Source organism: Dama dama, chromosome 5 (genome assembly GCF_033118175.1).
Source record: "Dama dama isolate Ldn47 chromosome 5, ASM3311817v1, whole genome shotgun sequence".
NCBI lineage: Eukaryota > Metazoa > Chordata > Mammalia > Artiodactyla > Cervidae > Dama > Dama dama.
This window is the reverse complement of record NC_083685.1, coordinates 84967441-84980882: the sequence shown is the minus strand read 5'-3', so window position 1 is coordinate 84980882 and position 13442 is coordinate 84967441. Positions and strand designations below refer to the sequence as shown.

The window sequence follows — 13442 nt, the reverse complement described above, 5'->3', positions numbered from 1 at the left end:
AAATTTTAGCTTATTCTGACTTTGAGATTTAAAATGGCATGCTTGGTGTTATAGCCCCAGAAAGTGTTTACATGCAGGTTTCTTCAGCTTATTCTGTGATACAAATATATCCCAGAAATCAGAATGAGGAGGAAAAGCCCTTCTTTTTGCTTTGAATCTGTCTGCAGTTAAATATATATTCACTCAAAGAACCAAGATTACTTTTAAGAGAACATCACAAGGAAGAGACCTAAATGTGGCTGTGTGAAAGAACAAGTTTCTGTGGCAGCAGTAGTTTGTGCCATTTTTAAAAAGCTTTTATTGTTCTTGCGTAAATTATCTAATTTAAAGACGAAAATAGTTCTCAGGGTTTTTACTTAATCTATACAGATAGTGCTGTTTCTTGAATGAATGTTACCTTTTAACAGTGCTCCTCAAATTAACGTGTACATACATCAAATGGAGATCTTGAACAAGACAGTTGTTGTTGGTGTGGGGTATGACCTAGGAGTCTCCTTTTCTAACAAACACCCATGTCTGCGGACAACATTTTGCATCGCAAAGACATGGAATATCTGTAATCACTGTGAAACGCTTCATTTTGGTGTTGGAATAGCTACTGATAAACCTCCGTGCCTTTTCTCCTGACTTCAGTAGTAAACACAGTCCTGGAAAGATGGCTCCTACTCTGCCTAACATTGAGGGGGAGCATGAGACTCTTGAAATTATTTTGTTAAAAGTCTTTTATTCTCTAGGAAGAAGACTGTTGCTGGGTATGGTAGAATTTGACCCAGGTCCCCATTTAAAATGTAGCCTGGATCAGAGTTATTAATATGTGGTTGTCTGGCAAGCAGCGCTCAGGTTACATCGTCAGTGTTCATCTCAGAAAGGTGCTCGGCAAGGTTTCTGCTTGCTTTTATCATTGGTTTCTAACAGAACCTTACCATAGAGGTCAGTGGTGTGCTGCTAAGGAAGCGTGGCAGCTACTTAGCTTTTATTCCAAGCTTTGTGTTCTCAACTCTAGCTGCGTAATTGGTATTTAAAAACTACATACACTGGCAGTGTTTGTACCTAGCTCTAGAACAATTAAACAGGATTTCTGAGAGACAGGACCCTGTTGCTGTTCAGTCGCTCAGTTGGGTCTGACTCTTTGCGACCCCATGGACTGCAGCACGCCAGGCTTCCCTGTCCTTGACCATATCCCGGAACTTGCTCAAACTCATGTCCATTGAGTCAGTGATACCATCCAACAATCTCGTCCTCTGTTGTCCACTTCTCTTCGACGTTGGTTTTTTTTTTTTAATATCCAGGCTATTTTAATTTTGCAGCCAAGACTGAGAATATTGAGCCAGGTAAAGTTCCAGATGAAGTTAGGTAGAGAGTTAAAAAATTGGTCTTTAAGCCAAGACAGTGATTTCCACAGAGTTATATTCTGGTGAGTCTTGGTAGCTCCTACAGAACAGTCCTCTCTGAATTTACCTTTGTTCTGTCCCTCCCCACCTCACCCCTTACCCCCAACTCCGGGGCATTTTCTTGCTGTGATTTGCTGTTAGGTGATCCAGCCTATCAGAAATTGGCCAAAGGTTGAATTTGACCAATTTAGATTTAGTTGCTCATTCCCAGGGTTCTTTTACCCTTGCTCATGGTCCATAATTAGAGACTGAAAATTGTCTTGTATTTTAGATTATCTATCCATTTTCTGTTCCTTCGTCTTAAAACTTGAAATTCACTAGAGGATAGTATTATTCTTCCATTTTCATATCTTGCTGAACCTCCCATTAGATTTCATTTGCCCTCTTTCATCATCACGCTTACAGAACTTTGAGATTTAGTGAATTGTGACTTTTCTAGAGCTGTCATTCAGGAAATACTTGTCAATTCATTCATTCATTATCATTATTTATTACAACCTATCCGAAGGCTCCAGCCTTCGTCCATCAGTAATAGTAACTCATGTAACAGCTGCTATTCTTAAACCAGAGTGAGGCAGGTATGTAGCTGTGACATAAAAAAAACACACGTGCACACCATTCCTCCCAAGTGATTCTTAACATGGTGTTTTTTTGTTGTTGTTTGGCTTGTTTTCTTGGGTGTTTTTTGTTTGTTTTTTCTTTTTTTTTAGAGGTAGGTCTTTGAAAACCATTGAGTTTCCCTGGTAGCTCAACTGATAAGGAATCCACCTGCAATGCAGGAGACCTGGGTTCATTCCCTGGGTTGGGAAGATTCCCCTGGAGAAGGGAAAGGCTACCCATTCCAGTATTCTGGTCTGGAGAATTCCATGGACTATATAGTCCATGGGGTTGCATAGAGTCGGACACAGCTGAGCTACTTTCACTTCACTTTACCTTTGAAAATCATTGATGTAGATAGAGCTTCAGATTTTTAAAAATATTTCTGTATCACTGGACTTAAATAAAAATGGATTTCTGATATACTCTTCTCTTTCCTCCTTAGTTTTTTCTTGTCCTTTAGCATATTCTCTTTTGCTTAAAACATAGTTTCCTTCTGTTGGTATAAACTTAACTGTCTGCTTGATGTGGAATTAATTTCAGTTAATGAAACTTATGAGGTTGATCTGTTCTATGTGTAGAGCAGTGTAGTATACTATTTCAATATTATTGGGGGTTTTGCTTCTTTGTTTGAGAAGCTGTATGGGTGTCTTTTGATGCCCCAGCTACCGAATCTAAGAAACTGCTCATCCTGGGTAGTGTGGCTTTTCTGACAGTGCAGACCCTTCTGGTTTGGTGTAGTATGGGAGGTGACCCGGCACCCATGTGTGTAAACCTTGCATACACGTTACACAGATACAGCATGTGCTGGTGAGTGTGATATCTCTAAGGAGCACTGAGGTGATAATTGAATCTTGATTATTTGTTTCCATTATTTTCAGACTGTCAGCAGAGACCTTGGCTAAATTATGGCCTTCTTTTCATCCGAGATGCTGTGTGTTACTCTGTTTAGAAAAATGGTGCTATTGTATATCAAGAATGGAAAAGAACCATCATCCAGAGTGCCCTTTCTCTATGCTGACAGAGGGTTTCCTGCCAGAGAAATGTGCTTGCAGTGTGCCCAGCTAGAACAGAGTAGGAGAGAGGAGAAACTGCCTTTTCCAGACTCCAGTGTATGTTTTTCCAGAACATCCAGAACATCCTTTCAGATATTTTAACTCATGCACAATTATAGTAATGATTTTGAGGTTTCTTTAGCCCATGGGAAATCCATGCTACATCTTCATCTCTCTTCCTCTGGAAAAGATTTGCTGTGATTTCAGAACTTAAGTTTTAGAGTTGGAAGTGTTGTGGAGAGAGCTTTGTAAATTGTAGCCTAGTTTTGCCTGGTAAATTCTTTTTTTTTTTTTCTTGTAAATTCTTAAGTGGCTTTTTGTAACCGCTGTCTCTCTTTTCAGTGCATAGATTTCGTGAAGGCTGGCCTCAGGCAGTTTGGGGAATAATTACCAAACACCAAGTGCTGATCTCTGTGCCAGAACTTTTATAATTTCTAATCCTCAAAATAAGTGTGCAGGGTAATTGGTATTGGGTCTCATTTGACAGATAACTGAAGGACACATAGCTAACAAGTCTCAGTCAGGATTTTGAACCCAGGACTTTTTCAAAACTTTAAAGTTTATACACACCTTCAGTGTCCTGTGGTTCCTGCAGTTTGTTACTGTCATCTTCCATAATAGAGTCCAGTCTCACTTTGATCCTTCTCAAACTGGAGTACACAGTCTCTGGAGTGCACAGCAGAGCAGAGGGTGCATCTAAAGCTGCAGGATAAACCTGGTTCCTCGTCTTGTAGTGTTAAGTGTTACTCTACGGCAAGCAGCATAAACACACCATAGTAAGGCTTAGAATGTAAAATTGTATGAATGTTTTAAGATAAAACACAAGACTTGCTTGCCCTAGGCCTTTCCATGATATACCTCCTAGGTGCCCTCTCTGTGAATTTGAGCTAGTTTACCACTAGGGGGCACTTGAAAGTTTGAGAAAGACAATAAAAATATTCATTAATGAGAAGAAGGATTAGTTAAGTTTATACATCTGTCTCCCAACAAAAGGACTAAGATTGCTTAATCTTACCTCTTTCAAGTAGAGCCACAAAATCCTGTGTTCCCAGCTATTTGGTGGTGAGCTGTGATATAAAGCAAGTACTTTCAAGGCAATAAAATGATGCATGGGGCATTCTTGTGATGAAAACTCAGTCAAAACCACTCAGGCAATACATTCAGATTCTAGAAAAAGCTTTGGCTTTGGTTGGGAATAGAGGGGATGGGGTCATTTTTTTCCCTTAATGGTTCTATTCATATGTTTTGGCAGTGTTGATGGAGATAACGGTGCTCTCAGCAGTTAGTGAAACAATTTTGTCAGCCTTCTATCTGTTTTGTGATAATTTTCACCAGGGAAGTGATTCGTTTCAGAATTATCTTCCCAAGGAATAATAGTGCTGCTTACATGGTTAGTGAAACATTCAGTCACTCAGTAACTATTTGAGTGCTTATTCTATGTCAGGCTCTATTCTATGTATTGGGAATGTAGTTGTGAACAGGTAGTAATTACTGCAAAGGAAGATGAGGCCAGATACAGAGCTGCTCCTGTGAACTTTTACTACATTGAACGTGGCCATTCTAGGAACTTCTTGTCACATTCTGTCCCCTGTCCCGTCTCAGAAAATAATCTGTTACATCACCCTCTTTTTCTGTTAATACAAGACTTTTTTTTCCCTTCAAGCTAAGGAGTCTTCTGATGATTTTGTATAGTCTCAACTCCTTTATGCTGTTCTACATCAAGTCTGTTCTGTTCTCATCATGAGTTTGTCTAGTAGCTTTGGCACAGTTCCAGATTCTTTTCACTGGTTCAATTAGTTACATTTTCTGGTGCTTTTCTAAATAGCTTTGTGAAAAATCAAATTAAAATTTGCAGCCTAACAGCTGAAAACCATACTTTACCTCGGAGATAGTATGTGCCTATTAAAATCTGAAACTAATAGGAAAAACACAGATTGACATTTTTTATGCCAATAAGATTTTGGTATAAGTTTTCTTTGTGATGGGAATCATTATGTACTATTTTTACATCATTCTATTTTGATTCCTGCCTAGCAGAGCTATCGGTAAACTGTATGCCCTGAAACATTTCTTAGACTCTCTTCAATTAAATCAGTTCTGGAAAGTGTCAAATAAGAGGTAATAATTCCAGAAAGGAGCAAAGAAATGTGTGAGCTTAAGATCTCTACTTCTTATTAAGAGAATGTCTTCAGATTCTCAGAAAGCTCCATAGTTTCAGAAGCAGACAGGCATACTTTAGACTGGTCAGATGGACCTTGTCAGACTGACCAGATCAGTCTTTGTGAACATTTATGGGGCTTTGTGTTTTGTTTTATTTTCAGTCTACTTGGTGGCCACGTCAAGACTTACCCTTTTCTTAGAGTCTGACAGACTTGTTGCCTTACAGAATCTCAGTCTTGAATTCTTTTTTTGTACTTCTGGTATTAAAGCATGTTGCCATTGGATGAAGGAATTTCCTTTTGGTATGCGAACTCAGCTCTCAAACTTTTGACTCAACCAGGTTCTGGAGCAGAACTCTTGTATCCATGCTGAAATCTCTTTAGCCCATAAATTAAAATAAGTCACCATGAAATCACTGCTTTGCATCCAATTAATGAATGAACAGAGAAGCAATACATTATTATGTAGTTCAACATAAACTGAGCTGTTTCAGCACTAATTCAGACATGCTGAAGCACCCCACTCTTTGGCAGTAGCCAATATTAGTGTTACTGTTAATGTGTCATTTAATGTGATTTAGATTAGAGCCTGGGGAAGCTTTACCACTAGCAGAAATTTTAGACATGGGTATCAACCACAGACCTTTAGGAAAATTCTGTTTAATTTGCAGCATTTAAAATATTCTTTTCTTGAAATTGGTACCTTTCCTTTCTTCATCTTCCTATATACTGATTTAGTTGGTCTATAAAAAAGTGTTCGTTGCTCAGTCATGGTTGATTCTTTGAGACCCTGTGGACTGTAGCTCACCAGGCTCCGCTGTCCATGGAATCCTCCAGGCAAGAACACTGGAGTGGGTAGCCATTCCCTTCTCCGGGGGATCTTCCCAAACCAGGGATAAACCTGGGCCTCCTTCACTGCACACAAATTATTTACTGCCTGAACCACCAAGGAAGCAAGTTGACATTACTTCCTTCATGGAGAAAATAGCAGCCTCATTAAGGCAATCCTGGGAATAATGGGAAATAGCTCCAAAAGACCACTTAAAACATGTACAGCCTTTGAGATTAAAGTTGTACCTTACTTTTCACTCACCTCCTCTAGCTCACTGGATAACAGATATCACTGAAGACCGCTTAAAACATGTACAGCCTTTGAGATTAAAGTTGTACCTTACTTTTCACTCACCTCCTCTAGCTCACTGGATAACAGATATCACTGAATTTTTATAAGTGCAGTTTGATTGATTTTGTACCTGACCTGATTAGAAAGTATTACCAAACAGATGAATCTTGTCTGACTCAGGGTAATACTAGCAACTGAACTGAAACATTAGTGGCTGGTTCAGGCTAATATGACAACAACTTTGCTTTGTTTACTGTGGCTTTCTAGCCTCCCTGCCCCACCCCTACCTACCCCCCAATTAATATCTGCCTCAACCTGCTTGTCACTGTAGATAGGAGAGGCCCTCACTGGGGAATTGGCTCCTATCCTTGATGACAGCTCCCTATTACTCTTGTCTGTCACTCTGCTGTCACCTGTGTCATATTTTCAGAGGAAGATGACAGCCTCTCTCAGAAACTTTTCAGTCAGGAAGGCTGCCAAATAAAGTCTGAATAAGCTAGAGTTTTGCCAGTTAGAAAGCATACTGAAATTGTCCTTCACTTGTGCTCTGTGGACATAGCCCAGTTAGGTGAACCTTTTTATTTCTGGCCATGTGTCTCTAATACCCCTTGCATGCTGTCCCTGTAAGATCAGAGATCTTGAGTCTGAGTTGTAGCTCAGGTGTATCTGATCAGCTGAACATAAATGGAGGAGTGTCAGAATTGCTTTTCAGTTTCTCATATTGTTTTGAATAAAATTGACAAGCAGCATGGTGGGTGAGGGGGTGGGGAGGGGCGTACATTTAGATCCTGTCCAGCTAAGATAATACTCATATAATGCTCAAATATAATAAGAATGAAATCTAGGAAAATAAGGGCTATAAAGGGGCTTTTTTTCCTTTGGAAATAACACCACTAGTGAGTGCCTTTTCTCAATACCTTTTGTTGAATTTAGCATCTTTGATAATATTGCTGTTTCTCTTCCAGTGTGTTTTTTCTTTCTTGCCATCAAGTCCCAACTAGGTCCATAAAGAATTCCATCTCTTTCAAACTTGAGTTGTGAGATAGCCCAGAAGGGAAGATAATGGCTGTGGGAAGAATGTGTAAGCCCATCAGAAAGTCATAAAACCAGATCAAAACCAGCACTGGGACAAATGAGACATTCTGCATCATTGCCTTCCTTAGAAAGGGCTTTTCTTTCTGCTCAAGTTCTAGCTTCCTTTTCAATTTAGAAGATAGCTCCAAAGTAATTTCTAAACTGATAACTCTTGTCTGACTCCAGATAATAGTTAATTCTCTAAGGCAGTGGTTTTCAACCTTGTCTGTACATTGGAATCACTAGGGCAACTTTTTAAAATTCTGATGCCCAGGCTACACCTCAGAACAATTAAATCACTATGACTAGAACTGAGACTTGGGCATTAGTGGTTTTAAAAGTCCCCTTCCCCTGATGTGCCACAATCCATGGGATCACAAAGAATCAGACATGACTTAGCAACTGAACAACAACTCCCCACACTGTACACACAAAAGTGGTTGATTCCACTTTGTCTTTAAGGTTGAAAGCCATCGTTATTAGAACGAAATTGAGATCGTTATTAATACTCTTAGAAAGTTTGACTCTTAATCTAAGAAGCCTCCAAGTTTCATAAGGAGAAATTGAAAACTAAAGACCTCCATAAGCAGCTTGCTTTTGCAAATTTGTTTTCTGTGGCTTCTTTCTTTTTTTTACACCTATCTACCCTGTGCTCAAATCTAATTATAGTGCTCATTCTTCTTGATCATGCTTTTATTCCTACTTTTTAACCTTTGTTCATTCTGAGAAATAAATAACCTCTCCTGTCTTTGCTTTCTGTAATTTCACAAGCATCTTTTCATTATCCTTCAGCCAAAAGGAGGCTCTTCTCTCTAGAACTTTGCTTTTTTTGTGTTAGCATGTTCTGTTCTGTATGGTTTTGCATTCGTGTTTTATTTTTCTGCTAGTTTGCAAAGCCTGGATCTGGTTCGTCTATGTATTCCCCTCATCACCTGGCATCTTTACATTCCCCATCGTACCTTTCCTCCAATAAACGTTATGTAGGTGTGTGTTTGAATAACAGGACTCCCATGCTCCGGATGTGTGCTGTTCTGGAAACAGGGAGGAGGCAGGTGTATCATGTCCTTTCTGTTTGCTGTCATGTTTCCGGTTACTCAGAGTCTTGGTTGTGGTGCCTTTTTCATCTGTCTGAGCCTGTGATTTCTCCTCCCAGGTCCAACCATTACATAGTCTTCAGAAACCAGATTTTGGAAGTGTTGACTCTGAGGTTTGGAGTGCTCTGTAGCTTAGTGCAGAGCAAGCTTATTTGTGCCAGTTAGGCAGCACCTGCCTGGGTGGGTGTTTTTTTTTTTTTCCTGCCATGCTGGAAACAGAATGTTGTCATAAGTCCCATTATTTTTCAATATATATATTATTTTTGAGATTTGACAACTCAGTTTTATGTATCTCTTCACTGAGAAGATAATAAATCCTCTCTCTCAAATCCTGAAGATAGTACAGTTTTTTTAAAACACATCCGTAGCATCTGAGCTATCCAAGTTTCTATCACCAAATGACAATAAAGGAAACTGTTTTGTAAAGCAGACAAGGCATTTGGTAATTCAGAGATGCATTTTAGATACACAGTGCCAACTAGGGAAGCAGCAGTGTGAAATTGTAACAAAAAAAGTGGCCTTTGCCTTTTCAACGGCACCATTAGTTGCATGTATGTGTGTTTTATGTTTCTTCATGGTAGCTGTTTTCAGCTTCAGTTCTTTTAAATACTTTTGTCCTGAAATTCAGGGTGAATTATATCAGAGCCCTGGGGGTGGGGGTGGGGGGGCAGAGCTAAGACCATGTGGAATTACTTTCCTGTCACCAAGCTAATTACGTTAATCTAATTCTGTAGTAGCCAACATCCTTTTAAATAATCTACTTCAGAGAAATCACAGCATTTCTCCTTAATTGTACTGGCTGTGAGAGAGAGTTGAAAAATGGCAAGCCTTCCCACTTCCTCTCCAAGTAGGATATCTTCCTAACCCAGCTGTTGCTTTCTTAGCAAAGTTCTAAACTGAAAATCCCTCTTGTTCCAGCTGTAATTTTTGGAGCTTGAAATCTCAGTTCACTACTGGTTTGGCCCCTACTTTCTCAGTGAGGCAGCAAGTTTTGTAGTTCAAAGCACATTTTCATTTTTATTTTCTTTTTTCCCCCCTCAAATTTCCTTTTAAAAAAATAAGATGTATCCAAAACATTACTACCTGGAGATAGAGCTTCTTGGAATATGTAAATTCTTTAAATGCTGTTTGGGTTTGTGTCTGTGTACCCCAGTGGAAAGATTGGATCTGAAACATCCCTGAGGTGTCCCAGCTCCATCTCCTTTCCAAGTTTTCTGAAAACTCCCACACATCATCATGTCCCCTACTTAGTTCCCCTAGGATGTATTTCTTTGCAATCTAGAATTTCTTTAGCCTTTGGGAGTCAAGTTGAATAGCATGTGTTCCCTGCAAACTTGGTAGAGCAATTTGCACATTCTGTATGGGCATCTAGTACTTAGCTAAATGAACTCTACCTTTCTCTCCTCTCTCTCCTTTCTCTCTTTCAGCTTGGCAGTGACCTTGGCGGGGGCATTGGAGGAAGTCCGGCAGTAAGTGCCCTCGGTTTTTCTCACCATGGGACGCGCTGCCCCCTGTTTGATGCCTTTGCTATGCGCAGCTTCTCAGACCAGCCACCGCTGCTGTCTAGCCCTGCACGCCAGAACCTCTGTAGCAGTGTTAAGAAGAGTAGACAGTAGTGTAGGGTTACTTAGAATCCTCGGGACCATACGCCACATGGGCTGTAGGGGTGTCTATAGGGATTGGCGCTCTGGTGTCTCCAGAGTTCTGTGTCTTCCTGATGGTAAAGAGCCAAAGGAAATGGAACCTCCCATCTTGACGAGAGAATACCCTTCTTCTCTTCTGTCATCTAGAAAGAGCTTGAGAGTCAGCTGGACTCCAAGTGAGACTCTCCTCGTAAAAGAATTGGGGAGTATGAGTATCCGTCTCCCCCAGGAGAGTTTCCTGGGGATACTATAGGCCTTTTGCACAGAATCATGGAAGCTAAAATTGGAAACAAATAGAAAAAACCTTGGGTTACTGTGTTCCTGATCCTGCTGATTACTCTCTCTTGATAGAACTTCTAAAGAGTGTGTGTATCTTTTCAATGATGAAAAAATAACCATGATGATTTAAAGGACAAAGAATATATGAATTAAACTCCTAAGAATATTGTAATTATGGTGTGTTCTTATTGATTTACCAACAACTATTAAAATAGATAGCAACATTTTAAGGACTGTTAATCTGTTCTTCCTGATCTCCGTGCTCCCCTTCCCTTTCATTCCCTGCAGGTGGGACAGTCCTTCATCCCGTCATCAGTGCCTGCAACCTTTGCTCCCTCCCCTACTCCTGCTGTGGTCAGCAGTGGTCTGAATGACCTGTTTGAACTCTCCACGGGGATAGGCATGGCACCTGGTGGATATGTGGCTCCTAAGGCTGTAAGTAACACAACACTTCGTGGACAGGACCTGAATTATTTAACGTTTAACATTTGCATTACTCCCACTGATAATAAGTCCAAGGTTGGGGCCCTTAGTCTAGAGAATTTACAAGGACGATGAATGGTGGCCTCAAACCTAGCAATATGAAGCGCCATAGCACCCTTATTAACCATTTTTATAGTTAGACTTAAAATTGAAAATATTAAGTGTTTAGGTTTTGTTCTCTAGAAATCCTGCCTTGGTTGTCAGCACTGAAATCAATCTAGTGATCAATCTAGTGATTTGAACTGTACATCATTTCAAAGCAGAGGGGAAAAGACATAACATTTTACTTCACTTTCCTTCTGCTCTCCTTTTCCATTGGTATTGCATGTGGATTCTAGAGTGCCATTGCTCAGACTTGGTTTTCATGCATCTTAGTGCACCCTTTTAGAGTTCTGATTTAGGTTAGTGTCGTTAATATCTTTCTAGTCTCAGCCTTGCTTGATAGCATGCTCAAAAGGAAATTCAGAAGAAGAAGGGGAAACTCCTGTAAATGAAGCTTATTTTAGCACCTTACTTGCCTAACCAAGTGAAATCTTAATTTCATCTTTATTTACTCAAAAACAGCAGTGAGATGAATCCTGTCTGATTTCATTGGGCTTTATGCTGTGTTTTAGGTCTGGCTGCCTGCAGTAAAGGCTAAAGGCCTGGAGATATCAGGAACATTTACTCACCGCCAAGGGCACATCTATATGGAAATGAACTTCACCAACAAAGCTCTGCAGCACATGACGGACTTTGCAATTCAGTTTAACAAGAATAGGTAAGAAATCTGAGTTCCCCAGCTCAATCCTGAGACGGCGTGTACTTTGTGTCTAACAAGTGAGTGTTCCGTTCAGCAGTGGGTAGAAACTCTTGTGTTGGCGGATGCCCAATGTGGACTGAGCGAAGGCTCTTGTATATCTCTTCCGTGGTCAGCTTTAACTCTGGAGGCCCTAGGGAATTCTGCTGAGAAGGTTGTCCATATGGAATAAGGAAACCAGGACTGGGAGGAGCCAAGATGGCGGAGGAGTAGGACGGGGAGACCACTTTCTCTCCTACAAATTCATCAAAAGAATAACTGAACGCAGAACAAACTTCACAAAACAACTTCTGATCGCTAGCTGAGGTCATCAGGCGCCCAGAAAAGGAAACCAGGACTGACTTACTGCCATAAAGGATTCTAGAACTTGTATGTCTTTATTAACACAGTTTACCAAAAAAACACTTTTAGTTGAAACCCATTTATACAGTTAATAATAATTGTTTAATAATTGTTTTGCATCTGAGTGCCAGACATTTCTGGGTACTAAAGCTAGAGTGATGAAACAAATACGTGTCTCAAATGTGTGTCCAATGTTTGTAACTTGGACTTCCCTGGTGGCTCAGCTGGTAAATAATCCTCCTGACATGTGGGAAACCTGGGTTCAATCCCTGGGATGGGAAGATCCCATGGAGAAGCGAAAGGCTACCCACTCCAGTATTCTGGCCTGGAGAATTCCATGGACTGTATAAACTTTTGCTTGACTGTCCAAGTCCAGTGATTTTCTAGGATATTCCCAGTGTTGACCAATGTTACTTTTTCCTGGAATAAGGTGTGCCCTTTCAGTGTGTGTCTAGAGCCCACATTTTGGTGAGAAAAATGAATGGACTTTGGCTGCTGTAAAAAATATGGAAGACAGTCTGCCTGTTAACTGAATAATCATATATAGGCAGACAGTTTGCTTTTAGCAGTGAATTCTCTGCCATAATAGGGAAGAGAGTTATGACAGATGAGAGCTTATTCTACTTTCCACCTGCTTGTCTCCTTTTCCTCTCATTTTTGTCAGTTGTCATTTCTACATTTTATTCTTTCACTTTTATCCTCATCTTTGTTTCGTCTTGAGTTTGTGCTTGCTGCCAGTCCTTTTACTTACATTTCCATGGTCATTTCTTGTATGTCTTCTAGTAGGTTCCTCAACAAGGCCTCAACGATCCCTGAATTCTTACATGCTCAAAATCATGACTTATATGCTTGAAAATTCTTGACTTAAGCTCTTCGTTTTACTTCAGAGTTGTTTCTCATTTAATATTCCTGAGGAGAAGTTCATTGCCAGCATGGTTTTTCCCTGTATCTATAAGTAATCTGATCATTCTGTTTGGCAGTCCAAAGTTTTGAAGTCTGGTAATTTTTCTCGGCTACTCCCTGTGTTGACCAGTGTTAGTCACTGTTTCCTGGAATGAGGTGTGCCCTTTCAGTGTGTGCCTTGAAGTCCTGTATCTCTGGGAGGTTTTCAGGGTTTATGTGTTTAACCTTTTGTACTGTTCCATTGTTTAGATTTTCTTCTTTGGAGAATTCTGTATTTATTGACTTTGTCTGTTATATGTACTATTTTTCTCTCTAATATTTTCTTATCTATAAATATTGGAATATGTATCTCATGACTTTTTTTTTAATCCATTAACCACAGTGCCATTATTAAACTCAAAAATATTATTAAATTCTTTAATATCATTAATATTATTAAGTTCTTTAACATCATTAGCAGATTATTGCAATTCCCTGGTGTTGTACAACTTGTTTTATCT

General features: G+C 39.8%; 1 protein-coding gene across 3 annotated transcripts in view; it reads left to right on the top strand.

Annotated features, from left to right (window-relative positions):
* AP2B1 (adaptor related protein complex 2 subunit beta 1) overlaps positions 1-13442 on the top strand; it is a 110705-nt gene that overhangs the window by 58144 nt on the left and 39119 nt on the right. For 2 of the 3 annotated variants that reach the window (XM_061142770.1, XM_061142771.1), the window contains exons 15-17: positions 9921-9962; positions 10704-10850; positions 11513-11658. In XM_061142770.1, the coding sequence (XP_060998753.1) occupies positions 9921-9962; positions 10704-10850; positions 11513-11658 (335 nt within the window). The remainder of the gene's footprint in view (positions 1-9920; positions 9963-10703; positions 10851-11512; positions 11659-13442) is intronic. The other variant, XM_061142772.1, reaches the window with a different exon arrangement.